Raw genomic sequence first — 26378 nt, forward strand, 5'->3', positions numbered from 1 at the left:
AATCCCATAAGCATTTGTTGTTTTTTTTGTCTCCCCTCCCAATGGGCTCCCAAAAGACCAATAACACCACGCTCTGTACAAAAGCTAGTATTTATTCTCTCTTGAGTTACAATACAGTATATTCACACCGCGGAGAAAAATAAATAAACATCTTGTTCAATAAATATTATAGAGATATGATCCATAACCTTTAGCCACATCATACAAGCCACATTGTAGAGACATAACAATTGATTTATTCTGGAAAAGAAAATATGTCATCTGTAAGTTGCCAAAGGAGAAAGTGTCTGATTTCATGTTTTAAAAGGCACAAAAGAGTCACACCAATGTGTCCAATGTTTTGTGTGTGAGTGTAAAGTTACTTAATAGTTTGACTTTTGTATGTTCTTTCTGAGAGTTAGAGGAGAAGATTTATTTCCACTCTCATATCTGTCTGTTGGATATGAATGTTGAATGTTAAATACACAACATGACGTGACAGAGGGAGTTACGTGCCGCAACCATCTGTCCAGTACGAGTGTAAAATGAGCAGACATTAGTCGTTTTATGAGCCAGATTGTTTCTTAGCTAAAAACAGTATGTATCCAAGACTGCAACATGTCCTTTCTCCCTTTGGTTTTTGTCAGGATTAAACAAACAAGATGTTACATGTTGATTAGTTTAGAGGTGCTGAAGGTGGGTTTTGTCAGACCAGCTGTTTCCAGTCTTTATGCTAAGCTAAGATTACCATCTTCATATTTTAGTGTACGAACATTAAAGTGGTGAGGATTTTCTCATTTTACTCTCGGCAAGAAAGCATATATGTGTAGTTCCCAAAATGTTGAACTAGTTCTACAAAAAACACAAAACGTGTCGTGTTTTTAGGGGAAATTATTCTATTCTAAAACATTTTAAGTTAAATATGTTTGTAGCTATGGAGTGAAATCATTCAAAAGTGTCACAAATGAATGTGTGTGTGTTCGTGTGTGTGTGTGTGTTTGACCACCTCTCTGTCTGGACAGTATGTGTAGCGCTGTTGTAGAGTTACTGTAACTGACCAGCCGACTTCTGATTACTCAGCAACACCCCTCTGCCCGTTAATTCCAGTGCTCATCCCCTGACTCACGCCTCCTCCCATCTTCTTCTCCTCTCCTTGCCTCTTCCTCTCCTCCTCTTCATCCCTCTGGTCATTTCCTCCTCTCCTTTTGTCTTTCACCCATTCAGAAGTGTTCTTCCTTTAGAGAAAGTTTGCTGATTCACACATCTGGAGGTCACTGAATCAGTTTTCACTCAATGGCTGCACTGTTTGTCTCTCTGCCTGTCACTCGGCAGACCCCCTGTGTGCTGTGTGCTGTGTGTGCTGTGTGTGCTGTGTGTGTGGGTGTGTGTGTGTGTCTAACCACCTACAGTGGTATTTCTGTTGATCTATGAGCCGTGAAGTCCGGTAACTCAGCCCAGTCTCAGTGTTTCTTGCTCAATGAGCTGCTATGTGCATCAGGCGGGTGACAGTGCTGGTAATGTGTTGGCTTTATATTCCATTAGTGCGTCTGATGACCTGCCAAATCGTCCTTCATTCACTTATTCCAGTACGGTATTGAATGAATGAGTTAAGCATGAATGTGTTAATGTGCTTTTGTCTGTTTAAGCTCTCAATTTGTTCCCACTCAGATTTTGTGCAAACAATAGATTTTCCGATATACTGCACTTGTGTGTCTCAACGTCTCAGCCTCTGAGTCTCTTCTTGAGGCGGTTAAAGTCCTTCGCCGACCGCCACAGCCAACTCTGCAGCTCCCTCAATATCCAAAACCCCTCGACCTTCCGGGCAAAGTCGTTCATTGTCGGCCGCACCGACAACAGCGAGGAGGAGGCGGAGGAGGCGGAGGAAAGCAGCGGAGACAGAGGAGGCGAAAGTAGGGAGGTGCCCCTTTGTAAAGACAGAGGAACCGGCTGGGAGAGGAGGGTGTGCTCCTCACCTGCTCCAAACTGGTAGAGTAAGGAGAGGGTGGACAGAGGAGGTTGGAGGGTGGGAGTGAGGAGGGAGCGAGGAGGCCGACGCTGATAATGGAAAGTGGAGTAAGGGACCTCCATGTCTGTTTGCTTCTCCTCCTCCACCCTTAACCCTCTGCTTCCCTCCACAATAAAGCCATCTTCTTCTCTTAGTGTGTCTGTGTGACGTGAGTTCAGGTTGTAGCTGTATTGATTGTTGTGGGTTTGGATGTTTGGTGGTCCAAGGGAGCCGGAGCCGTCTGTGCCCGGATACGACACTTCTACCCTGGGTTCAGGCTGCCTCTCCTTCTCCTCTCCATCCTCGTTGATACTCAACAATCTCCTCCTCCTCCATCCTTCCTCACCTACCTCTCGCTCCATCTCCTCATCTTCTTCCTCCCCTACTCTCTCTTCTTCGCTGGCAGACCATTTCCCGCTCTGTGGCTCTTCCCTCCTCACTCTCCTCCCTCTTTCTCCCCTTCCCTTCTCCCTCGATCCGCCAGTCCCTCCTCCAGCTGCCGTCGCGACCGCTCTCCTCCCCTCTCTCCCTCTCCTTTTGTCCACCAGGTCTGCGGCGACGCCGTCCTCCCTCTCTCCTCTGACCACCGTCTTCCCGCTCCGTTTTTGGTTGTTACGCTGACCGGACTCTGTCCTTGTCCCGGCTCTGGACCGGTAAAGGCTCTGGCTCATCAGTGGAGCGGGTCGCTCGCCGCCTGCCCCCCTCAGAGGGTACTGCAGCTCTCCAGCGTTACTCCCCATGTTAGCAGATGGAAGAGGAAGTGCGTAACCGAGGGTGGTCATCAGTGCAGATATAGAGCCCAGCAGCCCGTCAAGGCCTGTGCAAAAGTGCAGCAGGGAGGTCTTGAGTGAGGGGCAGAGGGTGGAGCGGGCCAACTCCCTGACTGCTGCCAGCAGGACAGAGTAGGCCTTCTGGTTCTGGGCGAGCCGAGCTTGGTTCTCCAGGCCGTGCCACAGCTCCAGGCGGGTGGCGGCGCTGGGCAGGGACAGAGCGGTACTGTTGGGTCGAGGAGGGGAGAAGTCTTTCTCGTTGAATGGAGGGCCTAGGTAGGTCAGCTGCAGTGGATATACACAAATCAGACGAAAGGATGAGAAGGTGTAATGGATAATACTTTCTACTGATATTTAGTTTGAGCGTTCATCACAACACTTTCTACAGCTTCCTAGCTACTGTGAAGTTGACCAAGTCCAGAAACATAAGATCAGACAGGTTGTCAATGAGCCGGCAGTTTAGCTAGATTATCTAAACAACTTAATTTGGAGTTTAAACTGAAAGTGAGTGATCCCGTCATGACTGTAATAATACATCAGTATACAGTAAAACTGTGGTAGGTCAAGTACAGTTGATCAAAGTTGAACCAGGAAGTCAACTTCTAAACTGTGATTGATTTTTACAACAATCACTTGGCAATTTGGCTTCACGTTCTCCTCCGAATTAGTTTGGCTAAGTCCAACATCAACCGTCTTTCAGCTCTGTTTTTGATCTCTACCAACTCCTGAGGGACATATCTGCCTCTTTAGCCGCCCAATTCTCCTCTATTTTCACCAGCTAGTCGCTGACTGTATCCGTCTGTCTGTTTGGTGCTGAGCAGGTATGTACTCTGGGTTTTTAGAGGTTTCTCACTGAAAACAGCTGCCTGCCGGGGCCGAAAACGACACGATGAGAGCTGAAACCCGCTATGAAGCAGAGAGGAGCTGCGGATTTAGGTGATAATTCTCTGCAGGTTGACCATGACTGAGCTTTGAAGTTGTCAAATAGTTTTCATGTTACCAATGATACATTGTTATTATAAAAGCTTGAATGGGAACTCTGAAACCGAATGGTGTCACAAAACACGACTCACGTATATGTCTTTGATTTCCTTGAGCTGATACTCCAGGTATTTGGTCAGCTCGTACGTGCTTTCTATCGAACTCCTCTCACTGGCCAGGTTGTGTGAAGAATCCAGGGCCGTGGCCATGGCAGCAGCCAATAGCAAGATGAGCTGGTGTTGATGCACTGTGGAGAAATTTAAAATGATTAAAACTCAGACGGACAGCACGAGATGTTTCTTTAAGGACACTGGCGTCATGGGTGTCCAAGTGATAATTAACACACACTGCAGAGGTATTTGTAATCATAACAAGGAGGTGAAATTTATCTCAGCCATTATTTTCTCAGACATTTGGTGATTATATAACTTGAATGTTTGGTTTTTAATTAATATGATGATTTGAGAGCTCAACAGACAAAAATCACCTCCAGCCACAGTTTCCAAACGTCGCTCCGGTCGTCGCGCCGTCACACTGTTTATAGGATTTTTATTTTTTTTACAATATTCTGGTTTATTTCTTTGTCTCTATGGCGATGGCCTCGTCTGTTTACGTACTGCCAGGTTAGAGTCATCTGACACTGCCAATAAAGCTTTTTCCATTTCCAATCTAATTTTAGAGGTTTCTGGCTGTCGGAGGTTTACTCAGCCTTCAAATAAAACCTCACTTAATAGCTTCAGAGAGTCAGACAAATGGCTCCGATGTTCAATGCACCAGCCTCTCAGGCAAACAGCCGCTTTAACACACACACACACACACACATGCACACATGTTCATTCCTGACTGATATCCCAACAACACATGTGGCTTTCTTTACAATCACAAACATTAATGTGTTTGTATCAGTTGTATGTTTGCTGTGGACTTCTTGTTTAGGTTTCAGAGTGTTTGTGAGAATGTTTGTGGCTGTAATTTTATATGTGGATGAAATTTACATCGCTGTAAGTGTATACAATGATTGTGAGTGTGTGTGTGTGTGAGTGTGTGAGTGTGTGTGTTTGTGTGAGAGAGAGGGGGGGGGGGGTATAGGGAGGCTGTAACACTGGAAACCTTTTAGTCCCCTTGTTTCTGATTTCAAACAGAGAAAATTGGAGCTGAAAGGTAGTTTTCAACATTAAGGGACCTCGTGTACGTCCACTTCTCTTCGTCCCCTGCTTGCTGTCTCTGCACACCTTCACTTTCACACTCCCTCCTTAACTTTCTAACTCTCTCTCTCTCTCGACACGTCTTTAACCATTTCGCTCGAGCGCGACACACATTTCTTTCGTTCGTCTCTGTTCTCCGTCATCCTTTTCCATCCTCTCTGCACTCTCTCATCCTTTTGACACCCAGACGGTAGGCAGTGATTCATGGTTGTAATTATGGGCAAAAAATGCTACTGTACAACAGGTGTGAAATATGTGTTGCACAATGTGTGTCAACTTTCTCTCTGACTCACCTTGGGCCTCTCGTTGCTTCATCAATTTAATCCCTCCCCCCTCTCAAACTAGTCACTGCGCTCTTTCCTTTCTTTGTCATCATACCTTTCTCCTCCCCAAATCTCTCCTCCCGACGCTTTTATCTATTTTCTGCCTCGGGGGAATATAACAGCAGCCAATTTACCCCGATTAGCTCTCCTTCTCTCCCTGTATTGCTCCTTTTTTCTCCTTCTGTCATCTATCCATCACAACGGGCCCCACAGGAAGAAAATTAAATGGTTTAAACATTCGACACGTTTTCAGCGGTTCTAGGAAAACTAATTCTGGCCTAAAACAGTCGACACCTTTTTCTTCTGACTCAACTGCTTACATTTGACGCAACAGTATGCACGGGTTGGGTAGAAACCTAATGTGCTCCTTAAAATCTGTAAAGTGATCAGAAAGAAAGCAAATCATCAGAATACATTGACTCCTTTTGATTATGTTACAAATTGCAATGAGGACATGGTAACAACAAGTAACTGTCATGACATTTTTAGCCTAACAAGCTCAAGCTCGCTGAAGTTGTACTCATAAATTGACTTGACGGATTGAATGACAGATTGAGAAACCGGCAGTTTGAAATTAAAACAGGATTAGAAATGCTTGTCATCGGAGTGACACGGACAAAACCTGAACAAACAACTGATTGATTTAAAGGGCAAAAGAACTGTCTCATTAATGGCTGGTAGCTCTTACACTGTTGACCCTGAGCTGTCGGCTACATCAAAGCTTTTCCCCAGAATATTCTCTAAAACACTGGTTGGACCACTCCCACATGCTCCTACACACACCTTGAAACCAGTCAACTGGGACAACCCCCGTCAGCCAAGCCCTCTCCGATCTCCTCGCCCTCAAAAATCCTCATCACCTGTCAAAAGCAATAAGCATCTTTCAGCGACGCCTGAACATTTGGAGCTCATCAGGCTCCTCCACCGTTAGCTTCAAAACACCCCGAAATCAACACGACATCTCTGAGTAAACAGCCCTGAAGGAAAAGGACACACACACAAGCAACAAGGGTCGCATTCAGACGGAATAAACAGGTTTATCAAAAAGCCTGGGACGCAGACAGAAAATTCTCCTTGGCAAAAATCAACCCAAACCGTTCCAAACATTCATTTCGTCTGCAGCCACATGTTCGGAGATGATTGCCAGACGTGAAAGCCTCTTGTTGTGATTGAGCACTGACATGTCTAAAAGCATCCTCCACTGGGGCTTAAAAAACAACCGCTCTTTTGTACCAGTAACGTGAGTTAACTCAAGCCCAGGGCCAAGTTGTTGTTATATAACATTACATTGAGCAATATACATTGTAGTCGGCATATAGCCCGACTTCAAGGGGAGCCCTGCAGGCGCATAGGGCTGTGTACCTGGCAGTGGAAGCACACTCCGCAGGGCAGGGTTGAAACCAGAACATTCTCCGTGGGAGGATTGCATTACAGCAACACAGGGGTTCCCTACAACGGCCGACCATGACCCGCCTCTGTGCACTTATGTGTGTGTGAAACATGTTTTGGCACACATTCCCATTAGGGGTTTCACATATTATGCACACACGGGGAAGCTCCATTATTCACAACAGATCATATTTTTAACGACGGTTTATTCGCTGGTTTTAAAGTCAGATCTGGCACGCTGGAGTCTGGCTGCCATCTGCATTGCAGAGCTCAACATGAGGTTCGGGCGCCGGAGCTTCTGAGCTCCTAATAAGTCAAAACTAAAGATCAGCGCCGGGTCAGGGTTCAGAGTTGAATTATAGGGTGCAAGGTTGCATTCAGGGGCAAAAAGACCCTTGTAACACACTTGACATTTACACTCCAGACGGTGTTTTGGTAAACCAGTGACCCAGTGTTTGTGGGCATTGTTCTGCCTCCATCCAAGAGGACGAGTATTTCATCTTTTCCAACATGCACCACCACTTGAGTTTTTAAACAAGCGCTTAAACACAATTTGGTTATTGTGGGAAAACCATGTGCAAGTTAATCTCTCCAGTCTGGTCCAGGAAAAACTGGCTCCAGAGCCAAAAGAGCTTGCCCTTAATTGCTCTAACCACTTGAAAGAAGTCTTAAACAGAAAGAAAACATCAGTATCATGCAGAAGATGTTAGAATCCGGCCCAAATGAGATGTTTAATTGTTACGTTTTCCAGTGCAACAGTGCTTAGGATGACTGCAGTTAATTGTCATGCCCTACTTTTGGTGAGCCTACATTGTACGACTATGACGTGGTTTAACATTCATCAATCAATGCAGCCCGATTCTGGAACACAATGTTGGAACCACGGTGTGTTTTCCAGAACCAAAACAACATGCTGCAGGCTGCGTCCTCTCACTCCTCGCTCTTTAGTGTTATCTAGTCACTGTTCAGGACTCCTCTTCTACAACAGAGGACAATTTTAGACATCATTGGACAGAGAACTGATGTATCCAGCCATGTTTCATGCTACATGCCCGCTCCAGAAAAAGCTGGCAAGTGAACCTGATATTCAGCGTAGTTTATCAGGGATTTGCGTTCCCAAGATCAAGAATGTTACTTTTTGTTATCTGTTTCCATTTGTGTTCAATTTAAGTGTCTTTCTGAGAATGTTCATCGTCCGCTGCCTTGTTTTGTATATTTGCTGTCATGTAGCTATCTTGTCAGAGATGGAGCCGGAGGCTCATTGAGGCTCGTTGTGGCTTTGTTGACAGAAAAGACTCATCGGAGCCAAACTCAGAGGACTTGTTTGTCTCTCTCATAGTTATTTAATTATTCTGTGGTACTTTACCTTGTGGCAATTCTGCCTTCTGTCATAACGCTTACCGTAAACATAAACACACCTGTGCCGGACACCAGGGGCAAAAAAAACATGCACACCTCGACACATCGGTGTGAGGGATGGTGCCACAGTGGAAGTGGATGTATTGGGGGGGGGGGGGGGTTGGGGGCGGGGGGTTTGACAGTCTGGGGTCAGGGTCGGTGTTTTGTGTGTGTACAGTTAAAGGCCAGATTTATGTGCAGTCTGTACTCAATCAAATGTGCATTCCTTTACTAACTCAACACACACACAGACGTGCACAGATTGTGCACTGGAGATCCATGTATGCACAACCTTATCCTGAATAAATGCCTATAAACAAAGACATTTTCCCATCTCTTGTCCCATGAAATTCCTTCCTCTGGAGTTTGTTCATACAGAATTTAAAATTGATCCTCTTGGCACCGGACAGACACTGGGGTAGCCAAACAACATCAATGATCAAAAAAAAACAAAGACGAAAGAAAACAATTAAAAAATCCAATAAAATTGTTGTTTATGCCCAGAAACTCTGTGAAACTATGTCTCACTGGTCGTAAACTCAATGTCCTCTGTTTACTTCCCCTTCTTCTTCTTAGCCCCGATGTCTCCCTCTTCACCTTATAAACCAATCCATCCATGCATTCTTTTTTAATCCGTGGATCCAATCGTTTCAAGCTTTATCGCCATGTTTGGTTTCAATTTCGTTGTCCCTTCATCGGTCCCCCTCTCCCCTAAATCTTCCTGAAACATCAAACCTCCTTTTTAAAGTCTCCTTCCTTTTTCTCCCTAATTACCGTTCCCCTCTCTTCCTTTCACTAATTGGCTCCACTCGTTCCCTCCATCTACATCTTTCACTCCCTCCTTCCCCTTTTTCAGACCTTCGGTTTTTAATTTACCACTTAAAACCCCCTCCGGGTCCCCATCTACTCCCTATCTCCACCTCATGGTCTTTTCAATACCTCAAAATAGAATCAGACCAGATTGAATTTCAAAGTCTCCGCTCTGTCACTACGTTTAGCAGAAAGTAGAAAACAAACAAAGTAATACTTACAGCTTTGAGGGGGTATAGAGATGAAAAAAATAGTCAAATCATTGTCAGTCGACAGAAAATAAAATAACATATTTCCTGATAATGGATTCATTGTTTAAGACTATTTTTCAAGTTACATCTTGTCAAGTAAGAGGATTTGCCTCCTTGTCTTATTTGATAGTATATTTGAATATATGAATATATTTGAGTTTTGAAATGTTGGTGGACAAAACGGGATTTGAAGATGTCACATTTAGGAAATTGTGTCACTATTTTCTGACATTCTAGACCAAAGAACTGATTGGTCGACTGACAAAGCCATCGGCAGAGTAATTGTTGTTAAAAATATTTGTTAAATGTCCTGTTTTTTTAATTTATTTGTAAACTATTTGCCCTCGTTTATTGTTAACTGTTTTATTTCATATTTATCACTTGTTTTTCTGATCAATTTATTTAGGTGCATCAGTCATGGTCTTTTTAAATGTGCATTTATTTATTGTATCAATATTTTTTCTTTTAATTTAGTGGCATATAGGCTCCTGAGCTACACTTATGTCTTGGTTTACTATTGTTGTGGCAGTATGCCTTTTGACATGTTGTCTGCTGAGCTGTTTACTTGTGTATCTTTTATCGGTTACTGTGTGGGAGCAACCAAACTAATTTCCCTTCTGGAGATTACTAATAATGTTATCTGCTCATCATCAATGCATTTTTTGTGTTTGCTTTGGACTTCAACTAAATTTCCGAGGAAAATAATGTACTTTTTACTATTTAAGAACTGCAGTGAGTCACTTTGCAGATTAAAATGAGCATTTAAAATGATGCATTGTTATACAAGCATTTAAACTTCCCAGCAGTAAAACTTAAAATTGAGTTCCACCCTGCCGCCCATTCTACCCGCATATTGAGTAGTTTCAATGCTTTTATGGTATTTAGCTGATGATACAACATGAATAAATGAGCGACTTGAGAGTATTTTACATGGTGGTATTAAGGATCTGAATCAGGAGAGTTGGGAGAGATATTTGGGGATCTTGAAGGATATAGACAGAGGAGAGAAGGAGGAGGAAGAGAGGATTTGAAAGGAAGGAGGGAGAGAAAAAGGACTTGGTGGAGGGGAGAGAGAGAGGGAGAGTTTTCTGAAGCGAGGGGCCATGTTAATTTGGGAAAAATGTAAACAGCATGTGTAACTGTTCAAAGCGTGACCGACTCATTTTATATCATTCCCCCTACTCTCTCCTCTCTCTTTCCCTTTGGGTGCTGCTAACTCCTGTCAATCGGGAATCTGCACTGCATTAACCCCTACCGCCAGTTCCTCTCCCCTTCTCTCTCCCCTTCTCTCTCCCTCTATTTACTTTCATCTGTCTCTACCTCTCTTTACGCTCTCTCACCCCAACACACACAGTCCCCCCCCCCACCTCCACAAATCCTCCTGACATCCATATATATACCGTGAAGAATTGAGGATGGTGCTGAGCGAATCAAAAGATGTGAAAGGTTCACTTTTTCTTCTCTTTTCCACATCCCCTGCTCTCTCTCTCCTTTCACTCTTCCTTTGTTTCCTCCTTTTGGCGGGTGTGTTTTAGCTCGCTGGTCCAACACACACTAACGCTTTTATCTGAAACACACCGACACTAATTCAACCCTCCCAGCAATAACAGGCCTTGTCTGTGTGTGTCTGCATCTGTATGTGTGTGTGCATCTGTGTGTGTGTGTGTGTGTGTGTGTGTGTGTTAGAGATAAAGTAAGACAGAAAAGGTTATGTGTATTTAAAAGGGAAACAACATGTGCATCTATGTGTGAGGAAATGTGTTGTTTTGTTTGTTGAGGTGTGTGTGTGTGTGTGTGTGTGCGTGTGTGTGTATGTTTGTGTGTGTGTGTGTGTCAAAGGCGGCATGTTCTTCAACAGCTGAGCTCTCTGTGTATTTATTTGCTCTGAGTATCAGAGGGAGCAGCAGTTTGTTCTGCTCTCTTCCCGTCTGTAGGTGGTCACGTCATGTGAACCGGCCGGCCATCAGCAAATTTGGCCTCATGGTGTGACCACCTAGAGGAGAGGGAGGGAGGGAGGGAGGGAGGGAGGGAGGGGGGTGGCGGGAGTGGAGAGAGAGGGGGGAGAGAGACAGAGGAAAAGAGGAACTTGGTGATCTTCAGTTCAGCGCATCATTTCATCACGCAGCCATCCTTCTGTCCTGTTTTTCTTTCACCTCCTTTTCCTTCCTTTCATAGACATGGAGCAGCAGCCGCACCAGTCCCAGGGGGAAAAGTCTGTGTATATGTGTGTGTGTGTGTGTGTGTGTGTGTGTGTGTGTGTGTGTGTGTGTGTGTGTGTGTGTGTGTGTGTGTGTGTGTGTGTGTGTGTGTGTGTGTGTATGTGTGCACGTGCTCACACCCTGACTAACGTGAATCATGTACTTTCTCATATCACTGACAGCTAACTAGACAGGGGCTTTAGCTGCCTCTGACCTCCTCAACCCCTGTCATTTTTTACTGTGAATGAGGCACCCCCCCCCCCCTCTCTCTCTTTAACACATACACACTTTCTTTCAGTCCTTTTAGTCTCTCTCTCTCTCTCTCTCTTTGTCTGTTAATCTCACTTTCTTCCCTTCAGAATTTTTTTGAGAATATAAATAAAACTAAATCTCTACAACTAACAAAAGTTTGCTTCTGCACAAGTCTGTTCGATATGTCATTTGTTTTCTGTATTTATTTGGTAACCTTTGAGATTTGCTGATGAGCCCCCAAACCCATCTGCTTCTTCATCATAAATCTTCTAATGTAAATAAATGATTTACATCCATATTCAAACTAAGTTGGGATGCTAAAAACTTAAATACAATTTAAAAAATATAAGATCATTGCATTTTTTTTCTCATGATAACAAAAACCATTTGTGTGGAATATAAGAGCTTGTAATTACATATTTAAATTTTAGCTGCACAATGCGCAAATATACCACAAGATAACGTTTAAGTGTGCAAAAACAGTAATGGCTTAATTGTCTGCATGCAGATTTTTCCACAATTTACTAAATTAAATGGATTTGCGAAAAAATAAATGTCAATATCGAAGAACGACTGGAAAATTGCTACATGATAATAATATCGTAATGATTAGAGCAGGACAGATGATGATGAAAGAACACACGTGTTTTCTTTCTTTCTTTGTTTAACTCCCATAAAAAAAATATTTGGATTACTTACCTCCGCAAAGCATTTTCATTTATCCCAATCCTTTAATTCCGTTCAGTTCGCTCTCACAAGTTCATCCACTGGTGGATTTTTTTTAGGCGCTGAAATAAACCGATAATAATGTCTCCTTTTCCTTTTGTAGATTAGTTCGCTGCCTATAGAAACTTTTCATCAATCAGATCTGTTCTCCTTCCTCACACAACTCTGGAGGAACTGGAGTGAAAAATGCAGGTGATGTCGGTTCAATCGTATTGATCAGAGGAGGAGGTTGAAACGCTGATGCTCCGCTGACTTGGTGTGTGTGGTCTGTGTGACAGACTGCATGACGGCGGAGCCTTTATGTACCTCCGCCTACCTCCTCTTTTTCTCCCCCTTTCTCCTTTTCCTCCCCTTCCTCCCCATCCCCGTCTCTCCTTGTTTCGTTGTCTTCCTCCTCGGTGCTGGTGATTCACCGGGTTGACGCATCGCAGCTCAACTTGACAGAGCCGCTGCACCACGGGACTTGTCACAACTCATATCTGTCTCTCTCCGCTCGTCATCCTCCTGAACGCGATCTGACGGCGGCCGTTTGATCTGTAATCCGCTTCCCTTTAATAAGGTGCGAGTCTCGCTGGATCAGATCACTGCAGGCCGGGAGGACCCGGCAACCCTTTGACTCTCAAATCATCCTGAAGATCAGGAATTTCATTCTCTTTTGCTTATCTCTTTTATTTATCTGGCCGTTTTCTTGCCGTTTTTATAATCGCCTAATTGTTTTAAATTGTTCCATCAGTAGCCTACTTTGTTCGGGTATTCATGAGCCTTTCTCTAAATACATTTAAAAAACTAAAACAATTAAGAGCATTTTTTTTTGTCCTCGTCTTTACGCAAAAGAAGGCCCAAAATCTTAAAATAATTTATGAATAAAAACTTTCAAACATCATGGAATACGAGAATAAAAACCTTTACGGTTAAACAATCGGTGTACGATTTCATTGAGCAGCCTATAACGTGAACTTGTCGACAGGAATATTATAAGGACGCAAGGGCCTATAAATTTAGAGGCCTCCCATAAACTTTGTTACGACACAAGTTATCAATGGAGCGAATACACTTAGTCCCCATTAAGAAATATTCCGTCTGTTTTTCCGTCTGTTTCTTAGAAAGGGGGGAGGATGAAGACAAGTGTTTGCCTGCTCCACGGCATTTCTTTCTTCTCCCTTCATTCCTCGGCTTTTAGTTTCTTATTGACACGTGGATTACGGTGATCTTCTTCTCTCGCCTCCAGCTGTCACTCAGCATACCAACAGCACTCACACCGTGGCGCGCGCATGATTGTGAGCGTGCACGAGGTGGGAAATTCAGGTAGAAGTCTAACTGATGACAAGTTGTCTTGTGTCCAATTTAAATGTTTGTTTTTCTTTCTGTAAACTGGTTTGGTTTGATTTAATTTAAAATTTTGTTCGGGCTACACAATTTAATTTTACAGTACAATATATCCTGATTTAATAGACTGAGGCCCTGTTCTAAAGAGGGTCCATTTATTTATTTCAGTTTTGTGATTTTACTGTTTGTCACATTTTCTTAAATTAATTTGTTTAATTAAATTTAATATCTAGTAAATGTAGGGCCTACAAACTGTGTAGACTGCACAGAGTGGTTATGGGCTAAACTGTTGAAAAGCTCCTGTCATGTTGTCAGCTGTATATGATCCAGGACCTTTCACAGTCACATTAAGTTTGCTCTATATCATGCGGTTATAAAATCAAAATAACTTTTTAGACTGTGAACTTATTAAATTATGTTATATCCACTTTTCACTATTATTAATGCACAATTAGAGATAGGTGACCCCTGTACTGTTGCACTGTGTGTTCTGTACTGCTTTATGTTACTATGATGACATTCAAATAAAATAGAATATAAATGTATTATAACTGTACTACTGTATACTACTTCATTATGTGTTGTGTGCCACCCAATGGTGATGAGTGGTCACTGCAGTTTGCTTTATATCTTCAAACAGGAGTAAACTCAACAGTTCAATTACAAGAAAAACAGCTGCATTGAAAAACACTTCGCAGTGTGGATGTTATCAAATGTAAGGTTTTAATGACGAAAAGATATATTTTTCACCAAACCGGAAGTAAATACAATCAGCCCCTAACTTTTTCCGGTGACGTAGCGCTAGCTCCCGATGCTACACGCGGGAAACAGGCGAAGCTGCTCATCACATTGACAGTAAGACGTGAAGTTTAAAATTGTATTTCATCGCTTGTTTAGGAACTCATTTTGATATACCGTATGTAACAAGGGACTATATTTCGCCTTCGTGCTTTACGTGCTATTTTGTTCGTTTTGTTTACAAAATGAACTCTGAATATCAGTTGATTTCCCTTTCACCGGCCTAGTCCAGCTCGAGCGCTCGTTTTGATGTACGCGGTGTCTCGATCGGGGCGGTGCTTGATGGCGGTGTCGCCTGTTATTCTGCTTTGAGGAGTCGGTCGAACCCCGTGCAGCAACGTACAAGAAAGGGAGCGCACCGTGTACAGTTCAAGCTAGCCTAGCTATTGTTACTGGCGTCGCGTGGACGTGTAGTTGTCGTTTTTATTAAAAAAAACGTTGCACCGGATAGTTGAACCTAACGGTTAGTAATCGATAGCCAGCCAGCGTCAACTGCTAGCTAAAGTTAGCTCTCAACTCTTAAGTTACCTGGTGCTTTAAATTGAGAGCACAGTAACTTTAGCTAGCATCGCCTATCAAAGAACACTAAAATGTAACTAAAATAAAGACGATACTGTGTTTAGTATTGACACCATCACATCTGTCTCTCTTCAGTGTGACCATGATCGTTTCACCAATTAAGAAACACAAATAAAAGCAATTAAAAATGACCGTTTTAGGGACACATGGCGATGTAATGCTCATAACCTAAAAGAGTGCAGTGCTTCATGCGAGCCCCGTGGGTGTTTGCTTCTATGTATTTAACTGGTTTTCTTGTGTCTGTAGAGGTTCAGTCGTCTTGTAGCGGAGATGGGAGACACACTGGAGTTCAGCGACATCTACCAGGAGTTCAAAGGCTCCTGGGTCAGTATCAACCAGCTCTGCTGTCACAATGTGTTGGAGATAAAACACCATGTCATCAATTTAATGAGCATGTAGCATCTGTATAACGGCATGAGTCTGAAAGGAGTAACTTGCTGTAAAAAAACATATCAGCATTCCTGGTTTAAGTTATGGTTCTTGAGCTCATTACTGAATTTAAAGGGTTATCAGATTAGGGGTAACATTTGATTTTGTATTGCAAGTTGGTATGATGAAAAATGTAATTATTTCCTTGCAAAATCCTTATTGTTAAGAAGTTATCTTGAAGAACTAGGACAGCGACTAACAGCTATAAGTAGTCTATTAAATATCAGAAAAAGGGGAAAATGACATATCACATTTTTCCGGAGCCTAAGTTGCTGACTTCAGACTGCTTGTTTTGTCTGACCAACAATCCCAAAGCCACAAATCCATATTCTTAATCTAGAAGACTGAAAAAGAAGAACATTTTCACATTTCAAACAATTGGAACCAGTAAATTTCTGACATTTTTGCTATGAAAAATATGAAAAATAACAGTGACTCTATCGTCAAAATGGGCCGATTAATGCCAAACATTTAATCACAAGTCCTATGTCTGTTTGTGTCTCTTACCGTTGTCGCTGCAGAATGACGGGCGGCTGCGTTTCGGCAAACAAACTGTGGTTTATAAGAGCAGCAAGACGGGGAAGGTGGACAGCATCCCGGCTGGTGAGCTCAACCTGGCCCAGTGGAGGCGAGTGTGTTTAGGTCACGGCATCAAGCTGGGCACCAACTCGGGGCATGTCTACAAATACGACGGCTTCAGGGACACGGTGAGTGTGTTTTTAATAAAGCACTGGTTTTACCGTCTTTGAGGTTCATAAAGGCGGATCAGGCTCTCTAAGCTCCTGTCATTATGTTTCCTGTTGGGATCCTTAAACAGACTAAATCTTTTTTTCCCGGTTGTATTCTTCTGTTTCTGGGAAGTAATTGTTACCTTGCTCAGAGCGGAACAAGGCAACAGTGGAATATTACAGACTGACACACACACACACACTGCTGGTTTGTTCAGTGCTGTGTTTTTAATAAGGGATGTAACACGAGTAAGTTGACCGGCGATAAACAACTTCCACCCCGCGTCCGACATTGCCTCGAAAAAACCCGCCACCATCTTGCAAAAAAAGCAGCCACCGCTCGGGAGTGTGGGTTGTTATCTAAAGTATGTGAACGAGTCGACTCTTCTCTCCAAAGCTCCTAATGGGATTAATGAGGGAAACCAGCGCTAGCATGTGTGTTCCATAAACAGTGTAATCATCGGCTCATGTGAGCCAGTGTTTATATCAATCCACTGAAACAATTTGGCTCAGAAGACAGACAGGGAAAAAAAAGAAATTGTGGTCGTATTTGTTTTTTATCACCCTAGTTCTTTTCCCCCCGCTGCTCTGTGTATGGGGAATGTCAGCACGCAAGTATAAAATTGCGGATGGAGGAATGGGTATAACCTGGAGTCTGTGGCTGCGAGCGCTGGCGTCTCCTGGGGTTAATCAGCGCAGTTTTTTGGGAGATGGATCCTCTCGTCCCCGAAGCACATGGCATGATGTCATTGTTTATTATCCCACAGCCAGTGTCAGTTAATCGGCAGTTGGCGGGAGGTTTAGCCGCTGGCGAGCCGTACGGGAGCTTTGATGCATTGGTCCTTCTCTAAAGTGTCCTGTGAGCAAGACGACGAATCCCTGCCAGAGAGGCTGTTATGAGGCTGACCTGTAATTGTCTGTTTGAGGGCCAGGGCCCGTAGAGGGGTGTCTTCTTCTGTCCATGTCCTCTGTTCGTTTCGCTTAAACGTTTATTGGCCCAAGACATCGTTGTTTACATTAAGAGTGTGGCATTGAATGTACGCATCTGCATGTTGTGGTTGCATCTGGCTACGTGTTTTCACTCATCATGAAAAAAGGCTAAATAATGTCTGTTTCTGCGTCTCAAACATGAGTATGTATCTGCTGTTTCATATCATTAAAATGGATTGTCTTGTTTTCGTCTGTTGGTTGGACAAATCGAGACGCATTGAGCTTTAGAAAACAACAAATCGATTAATCAAGAAGATAACTGCTCGTTTCAGTCGTCCTGGGTTTCTTTCCACGCTTGGTTCTCATCTTCTTGTAAATAACATAAATACTGTAAAATGTTATGCCACATCAGATTCATAGTATTCTTTATTTATTCGCAGTTATTGACTGTTTTCCGGTTTAAAGCAGCACATTGTACATCCACTGTATTTCATTTTGGTAAAACTCTTGAACAGGCGCTTTAACTTGTTTTGTTAGGTGAACAAAAAGGTTTTGTAGTAAGAATGTGTGTTGTAAGTTAAGGTATAGTAAAAATACAACAAACGTGGGTATCATATCTGCAATGTTTTCAGGCATATTGGCAAGTTTCAAACAATACTCATCTCTGTGTGGTTAGTGAGTTTTGATAAAGCCCCTCGGGACGGTGAGGGGATTTTGGTGCAAAATCACATGACGCTCACCAGCTAAAAAAATACTTTCACAACAACCATTAGAAAATGAATAGCTGTAAAACACTGAATGTATTCTGTGTCACAAACACGCTGACGTGTAGGGATGCCCCCGAAACCAAGCTCTAAACGGGTACCGGATCTAAATGAGTAAAAGCCGGAGTGTTTGATAAGGTCCGGCAATTTATCAAAACATTTGACGAACGAGCAGAACACAAATGTGCAGAAGTGCACGGTTTCCGTCCTCGTTCGCTGCAGGCAACGTTAGCGATGCCATGCGGAGTTTGCTAATAAGAAAAGGCTAATAAATGGAAGCTAATCACTTTTATTCTGAAAATGTGGAAGTTTAATAAATGATAGGTTGAAGGTTGTTGGGAGAGCATGGTTGAAAAATGTTGTAATAAAAGACAGACTGTTATGTTGTGTAAGACTGTTTGTGTGTCTGTAGTGGGTAGTGGGGGGTCTGTGTTTATTATGATTAAATGAGCTGAGCAACAACAAATCTGCCAAAACTGTAATGAGGAGTAGAGAAACACTCAACAGCAGGCCTGGTGAGGACACTGAGAATGAACACACACATCGACAAAAACAGGCCGCCTCTGCACAAACTCTTGATTTTCTTTTTCTTTTCTTTTTTTGTATGCGTTTACACATCTGCTCACACATGTATCTAAATGATGCCTTAATCCAGGCTAACAAACACGCTGATGAGTGCACACACACACACACACCGACTCTCTGGGCTCTAATTGGCTGTAATAACCTTAAGGACAGGCAGATATCCAGGTGCGTAAACTCTGTTTCCCACAGAGTCTCTACCCTGGCCCGCTCACTCGCACACCACAATCACTTCCACATGTGTGTGTACAGCTAGGACAGTGCCTGTGTGTGGGGGTGTGTGTGTGTGTGTGTGTGTGTGTGTGTGTGTGTGTGTGTGTGTGTGTGTGTGTGTGTGTGTGATTGAGCATGTGTTTGTCGCTGTGTGTGACTGTGTGTGTCCTTTCCAGTTGTAAGCGGGCCTGCAGGATAAATAAACAGGCTGATTGTCAGCGGCGGTGTGGAGGGGAGGAGGACACGGAGGGCAGATGGATTACATTCACCTCCAGTGTTCCCAAGAGGCCTCGGCGGCGGGCGCGGTTATAATTGCTTCGTGATTAATCAACCCTCCGTCCCCTCACCCTTTTTTGGAGGGTGTTTTTCACAGTGTGTTACTGCCTTGCTAACATGAAGCGTCTTCTGTCCCCCCCCCTCTTGCCTTTTGTCCATCAGGACATGGAGAAGATCTCTGACTTTTTCAAGGCGAACTACAAGGTGGAGCTGACGGAGAAGGACATGTGTGTGAAGGGATGGAACTGGGGAACAGCCAAGTTCTCGGGTAAAAAAAACAAACTCACAACAAGCAAAATGTCCTCACCAGTTGGCTACTGAAGGATTTCTTCACATTTGAGAACCAGCAAATGTTTTGCATTTTTGCTGAACTTTGATCATTCATAAATTATCAAAATAGTTGCCAATTAATTATCTGTCAAAACATCGTACTGGTTAATTAACTGCTTGTTTCAGCTCTAATAGATACTATGTTCAGACAGTGAAGAGCAGGATTTAAAGAGGCAGCTACAGTGTTAAGTTCATCTTATTCTAAATTATTTATTTTTATCAACCCTATTGACCTTTTTTTTCTTCTTTTTTTTAAAGATTTGAAAAATAAGCTGTCACTGACATTTGGTCGTCCCCCCCCACCACCACAGGTCCACTGTTATCATTTGAAGTAAATGAAAGTACAGCTTTCGAGGTCCCACTGGCCAACGTGTCCCAATGCGCTACGGGGAAGAACGAAGTCACTCTGGAGTTTCACCAGAACGACGACACCGATGTCTCCCTCATGGAGGTCCGCTTCTACGTCCCGCCTGCGCAGGCTGACGAACGACAAGACCCTGTGGAGGTGAGGAAGGCCGGGCTTCTTCCTTTTATACTACTAGTTCTCTCTCCATAAAGTGCTTTAAATACATAATGTAAATCTGCTTTGATAATAGAGCTTAAAGTGTGTGTGTGTCTGCAGGCGTTTGCAGAGAATGTGTTGTCTAAGGCAGATGTGATCCAGGCCACAGGAGACGCTGTGTGTATCTTCAAAGAGCTGCAGTGTCTTACACCCAGAGGAAGGTAAGAAGATCAACACTGACACACAAAGCTCACAGTCACTCACATGCATGTTATCCCATCAGTTGAAAAGCAATCTTAAAAACAGGGGTCAGTCATTCACTACAGCGATGTTCTCCACACCACTCACCTTTTGTGAGGACTTTAGCTTGACTGCTCATCTCATTTCTCTTTTTTTTTTTTCTCCACACTCAGATACGACATCCGTATCTACCCGACTTTCCTTCACCTCCACGGTAAGACCTTTGACTACAAGATTCCCTACACCACCGTCCTCCGTCTATTCCTGCTGCCACACAAGGATCAGAGGCAGATGTTCTTTGTGGTAAGTGGACTTTTCTCTCAGACCTTTGTTTTTGTTTCGCACCCCAAACGAGCATTTTTCTGTTGCTGGTACTCTCGATCCTTCTCAAACTCTCTCTTCTTGTCTGTCATTGTTTTGTTAGATCAGTCTGGATCCTCCCATCAAGCAGGGTCAGACGCGCTATCACTTTCTCATCCTGCTCTTCTCCAAGGAAGAGGACCTCAGCCTCACCCTCAACATGAGCGAGTGAGTATGTGACACTAAAGGACACCATGATGTCGCCGTGTGCAATATGAGCCATAGATGTGATGGGTAGTTTGTGTAAAAGGCCTGTTCAGACCGCTCTTAAAGCAACACGGCTCAATGATAAGACAAGCTCCTTTTTTTGATGTATCCACTAGAGGGAAGCAAAGGGCTGTAGGAGCCGTTTACATGAATTCACAGTAGCACCAGCTCCTTAAATTTTCTTTAATTGTTGCTTCAAAAGACCAGAAAGATGTCTTTAAGTGTTTTTCACATTAGTAAACCTGTCCTGTCCTCTTGTGTGTCGAACAGGGAGGACGTGGAGCGCCGTTTCGAGGGCAAGCTCAGTAAAAACATGTCGGGGTCTCTGTATGAGATGGTCAGCAGGGTGATGAAGTCCCTGGTCAACCGCAAGATCACTGTGCCCGGAAACTTCCAGGGGTGAGCACCCGATTAGACTCATTCGGAACACATTTTCCTCATATGCTTAAGTAAATCCGGTTAAACTTGCCTCGTTCTTCCACAGTCACTCTGGGGCCCAGTGCATTACCTGCTCCTACAAGGCGTCCTCGGGCCTCCTCTACCCTCTGGAGAGGGGCTTCATCTATGTCCACAAGCCCCCCGTGCACCTGCGCTTCGAGGAGATCTCCTGCGTCAACTTCGCCCGAGGCACCACCACGACGCGGTCCTTTGACTTTGAGATCGAGACCAAGCAGGGAAATCAGTACACCTTCAGCAGCATTGAGAGGTGAGAACGAGATTTCATAGAAACCTCCAGCACAGAGTGGACTCAGTTAGTACAGAGAGTGAGAGTTTGCAGAGTGAACGTGTGATGATTTTGGATATAAACCTGACTCCGGTGGTAAAATCCCTCCTAGATATATTATTGTATTTTTCACAACCACTAACCACCGGCAGTTATAAGCTAACAAACCTCATGAATACATAAAAGATGACTACACAGGATACAGTCTCCTCGTCTGAGACGCGCATGTATGGCTGAATCTCTCCAATGTTTCCTCTAACGGAGAACTTGACTTTAAAGTTGCATCCATTGAGATAAGTGTGACAACGTATTATGATACAGATTTTACATCATGTCAGCCAGGGTAACCTCGCGTCTTCCTCTCTTCCCTCAGAGAAGAGTACGGCAAACTGTTTGACTTCGTTAACGCCAAGAAGCTCAACATCAAGAACCGAGGGTTCAAAGAGGTAACTCATTGGTCATTTCAACATCTCCCAGTTTGTGATTTAAAGACATTCCATGACTTTTTTGTCAGACTTCCATCCTGGATATTGATGCTTGTTGCCCTTCTCCTGTGTGTCTGTCCTTGTACCCCTGTAGAAGAAGGTGGGTATGGTCACGGGCGTCCTGTGTGAACTATACACTTTTTATCGGTGTGATTTCTGCTTGCATGGCGTGTGTGTATGTTACCGAGGGTTGTTTCCTTAAAATCTTGCTTTTGGTTGGAGATTGCCAATACGATTGCTGAGTGATTTCTAATCATGGGACATGGGGGTGAAGGAGTGTGGGACTCTGATAACTAAGTGTGTGTGTGTGCAGGTGTTTGCATCGTGCTGACTAATGTGTGGCCCCGGGGGGGGGGGGGTTGGTGGGTGTGCTTTAACACTCGACACAGCTGTCGGCAGGACCACCTGCTTAACGTAGGCAGTGCTGATTGCATTAATGCTGTCGGTTGACAAGTTCCCGGTCCGTCCGACAACTGCCACGGTGACGGGGTCAGTAGAGAGGGTCAATGAAAGTGAACGGGCCTGCTCTCCACGTCCTGCTGGTGGTTTAATAAAAGGCTCCTTGATGCATGGAGATGGGAAAGATAACCTGACAACACAAGTCTTTTTACTCTCGAGTGACGTCTTTTGTTACAGAGCAACAGGTGCCCTTTGTATAGAAACTTGTTTCTAATGAACAAATCTCAGCTGCTCATTAACATCAGATGTCATTCATCAGGTAGCTGTTTGTAATTTACTGCACGGTTGTGCAGTTCAGAGCGTTTACTGAGTCTGACTTCAACAATCTCATGAGCGAGCATCACGGAAAACAGTAAGAGGTGTACTGTAGGTTAAGAGTACAGGAACGGTCTGAAGAACATTTTTGAAGTTCATGAAACACGGTGCGTTTTACATTATTGATTTGTCAATTAATCATTTAGTCAATCGAAAAGGAAAATTTACTACAATATTGATAATTCATCATTGTTTAATTCCTATATTAAATATAAATCCTAAATTGCCACTTTTCACGTGTGTTTGCTGATTTCTGTAAATTTAATATTTATTGGTTTTGTTCTGTTAATTGGACAAAACAATTTGAAAATGTACCTTGTCCTAATCTTTTAGTATCTTCTTAACATTTCATTGACTAAATGATTCATCAATTATGAAACTAATTAATAATTAATTGCAGCCCTGAAACTCTCCAATGGCAGTGCTGTGTTGTTGTGGTTCCTGTTGGGTTTTGTGTGTCGTTTCTGACGATGCAGTTTACTTTCAGGGCATGAAGGGTAAGATCGACGAGTACAGCGACTCGGACGAGGACCAGCACGACGCCTACCTGGAGAGGATGAAGGCTGAGGGCAAGATCAGAGAGGAGGGCAACGACAGCGAGGAATCGGACGGCGAAAGCGGTGAGCTGAACAGATCAGTACGACGGAAGTAAGCGGCACATGTTGTGTTCAGGAGTAGGTTTGAACTTCGGTCTTGTTTCACTCTTCAGATGAGTCGTTTAACCCCGGAGAAGAAGATGACGACATTGCGGAAGAGTAAGTGACTTTTTCCCTTTTTGTTTTGGCGTCTGTTCACCCTGGCTTCTCTTCCACCCAGCTGACCTTCCTGTTTCCGTTTCTTCCCCGACGTCAGGTACGACAGCAACGCGTCGGCGAGCGACAGCAGCGAGGACGGGGACGACAGCGGCGATGAGAACTCGAAGAAGAAGAAGGCCAAGAAAGCCAAAGTGGTGAAGGAGAAAAAGGAAAGGAAACCACGCAAAGAGGTGAGAGAGCCGTGCGGACAGAGAGGAAACGGGAGTAATATTTGGTTGTTTGGGTTAAAAAATGAAAAATAGGTTCAAGCAGCGATTGAATTGGAAACTGATGCACCTGGTGGATCCTGTGTAATTGCCCTCATTCACCTTTCCACTCAATCCCGTTCTTTCTTCATTCTGAGTAGAAGAAGCAGAAAGATGCCGGCGCCCCCAAGAGGCCGATGAGCGCCTACATGCTGTGGCTGAACGCCAGCCGCGAGCGCATCAAGTCTGAGAACCCCGGCATCTCCATCACAGAGATTTCCAAGAAGGCCGGAGAAATGTGGAGACAATTGGGCAAAGAGGACAAGGAGGTGAGGCGGGAGGACGAGGACGAGAGATGATTTGCATTAGGAATTGATTTTTTTTTTCACGCAATCAATGTTCCTCGGTGTGTCTTCGAGATCATAAATTGTTTCCTATTATTTAAAAAGGAAAATGATCTGCTTTGAAGTGCGATATCTCAAAGAAGTACAGCCAGATTTGATGGTTTCTTTACATCTGTGCCACATAGAACTTGTGTTCTGCACAGAAACGTTTCAACAAACCCAGTCTTATTTTGTCCCGTGGGGTTTTGTTCAAACCTGTCTTCGCTTTCCCGCTTCTCCGTTTCCTTCAGGAGTGGGACCTAAAGGCGGTAGAGGCGAAGAAGCAGTATGACAAAGCAAAGAAAGAGTACAAAGAGAGCGGCGGAGCAGCAGCAGCAGCAGCAGCAACATCCAGTCCCAAGAAGTAAGGCTTACAACACAGAAACTCATGTTTGTTTGTTCTTTCTTTGATACAACCAGTCAAATATATGTCCCTCTTTTCTCACCACACCTTCACCCGCCAGGGAGAGTAAAAAATCTGGAGGCAAGAAGGAGGAGAAGAAGAGGAAGTCTGCTGGGGGAGAAAAGGAAAAGGAGCGGGGAGGAGGCAACGACAGCTTTAAGAGTCGAGAGTTCATCGAGACGAGCGAGGACAGTTCGTCAGACACTGACCGCAAGTCCAAGTCCAAGTCCAAGACCAAGACTAAGAGGAAGAAGGTAAAACCAGTAATGATGAACATAATGTTCAGACAGTAGGAGCCATTATCACATTCATCCTGTGTGTTTCTCTCTGTTCACCACAATATTCAGACTTCAGTCTCTGTTTGTTTTTTTATTTGCCACTTAAAAGTTCTTGGTCCTGATTGACGAGCAGGTTTCTGTTAGTTTTTAGTTACTGGACAGTAAATCCACACGCTTCCAGTATTATGACGCAGGTTTTAAACAGATAAGGCGGTACTACGCTCTAGTTGGGGAAAGTACCAGTAAGACATACTGGAGTTATTTGTAGATAAAAACAGATAAATAGCTTCTCAGGGAGAACCAGGCAATTTTATTTTCAAATGCGTTTTTGTTTTGGCTGTTTGTTAGTGTCAGATTACAGAGGGAATAAAAGCATTGTGTCTTTATTACTCATTACACATGCATACTTAACCCCTTGTTCTTTCTTTTATTGTTAACCAGGAATCGGATGAAGAGGAGGAAGAGGCTGTGTCCACACCTGCCAGCTCAGAGGAAGAGTCTGACTAAACCCAACATTTACCCATCCAACACACAAACCAAGGACCAAGCATTTATGCGCTCCATGTTGATCTCACACAAATGGACTGACAGACAAATCAACAGACTTGAGTTGTATTTTTTTTTTTTTTTTTCTACTACAAGTTTGTCTTTAAGAGTATAAACACACCGTGTGACTCTGAAAGCTCATGTAATATTTGATATTCTAACTTGTTTTCCTCCTGACAGCTTTGTGAAGTTATGGTATGCTGGTGCACCACTTTTCCCAGAATTCTTCAAGGTTGTTGTTTTTTTTTTCCACCTCACCCACAGGGATGGCTGTAGTTTGATAGCGCTGAGGAGTGTAGGAGATATTAGTTGATTCGATAACAGAGCGGAGCAGATGTGAAGCTGTTTTGTTCTTCCTGTGTAGAGCATTTAAAACCGCAGTTAAGTGTTTGTTTGTGTTTGTCATGTTATCTTTTCAGGCTTGAAGAAATAAATGATTCATTTTTAATAAAGCCGCACTTTTCTGTTTTTTGTTGGACACAACTGTTGGTATCTTGCTGCTGGGTGATAATAGAAACCAGCTTTAAGTTTCACTTTAGGGCCCCGCAAACCCTGAGTTTACCAACATGACTCCGTTAGTTTTACTCTAGATACAGAATATGTTTGCCCAAAATAAAATAAATGTTACGAAATGCTTTTTTCTTTTCTTTTTTAGTTCTGAATTTGTCCTGCCGGCTTTTATCACTTCAATGCATGTGTGTTATGGATATATTTGCATTAAGAAATAAGAGCCAAAGAATGGACTTTGAAGCTGATCATTTTAGCCAACATGGATAAGAAGTTTTGGACTTTTGGATTCCATGACGACTGCCAAACTCCACCTGCTGAGGATATTTATGTGATCTAATCAAAAGCTCCAGAGCAGTTATTAAAGTACCTTTTGGTGATTGTTTTGTTATTCGTTAATGTAAAGGTCAGGAACCAACTTTGAGCCTCATTTTTCTTATTATACCATGTAAAAAAGCAGGATTAAAACCTTCATGTTCTTCCAAACTCACTGCGCAAGGACTCATTTGAACATTTATCACCACATGAAACCTATCCACTGCAGAAACGGCACCGCTGGTCAGGGAGATATTAGCTCTTTCTGTAATCTTCTCCGGGAATTCCCATAGGATTCCTATCCACTGTTGAGTTGTACATCAGGCCCATTTAACCAGGCAGGGTGGTTTGGGAGTGTGTTATCACAGGAAGTTAGATGGCGACGCTGGTGAACGTTGGAGAGGCCTAAGTA

General features: G+C 43.5%; 2 protein-coding genes across 4 annotated transcripts; one reads left to right on the forward strand and one right to left on the reverse strand.

The window, feature by feature from the left end:
- Positions 1-71: 71 nt before the first annotated feature.
- Positions 72-12544, reverse strand: clcf1 (cardiotrophin-like cytokine factor 1). Of its 3 annotated transcripts, none has more exons than XM_079167099.1 (3): positions 12261-12544; positions 3828-3982; positions 72-3039 (listed from the first exon to the last, which is right to left on the reverse strand). In XM_079167099.1, exons 1-3 carry the CDS (start codon positions 12277-12279, stop codon positions 1702-1704), a joined length of 1512 nt encoding a protein of 503 aa, XP_079023225.1. In that variant the 5' UTR covers positions 12280-12544; the 3' UTR covers positions 72-1701. The 3 variants fall into 3 exon arrangements, with proteins under 3 accessions (XP_079023225.1, XP_079023224.1, XP_079023226.1); XM_079167098.1 differs by lacking the exon at positions 12261-12544 and adding an exon at positions 10512-10833; XM_079167100.1 differs by lacking the exon at positions 12261-12544 and adding an exon at positions 4223-5310.
- Positions 12545-14422: 1878 nt separating this feature from the next.
- On the forward strand, positions 14423-25697 carry ssrp1a (structure specific recognition protein 1a). The gene is made up of 18 exons (XM_079167782.1): positions 14423-14468; positions 15237-15314; positions 15941-16126; positions 19075-19180; positions 19554-19747; positions 19865-19965; positions 20158-20287; positions 20409-20512; positions 20822-20950; positions 21036-21257; positions 21649-21721; positions 23022-23154; positions 23244-23289; positions 23387-23519; positions 23696-23863; positions 24169-24281; positions 24382-24574; positions 25040-25697. The coding sequence occupies exons 2-18, from the start codon at positions 15261-15263 to the stop codon at positions 25103-25105; spliced, it is 2151 nt and encodes a 716-aa protein (XP_079023908.1). The 5' UTR covers positions 14423-14468; positions 15237-15260; the 3' UTR covers positions 25106-25697.
- Positions 25698-26378: the final 681 nt, after the last annotated feature.

Source organism: Pholis gunnellus, assembly GCF_910591455.1.
Source record: "Pholis gunnellus genome assembly, chromosome: 10".
Taxonomy (NCBI): domain Eukaryota; kingdom Metazoa; phylum Chordata; class Actinopteri; order Perciformes; family Pholidae; genus Pholis; species Pholis gunnellus.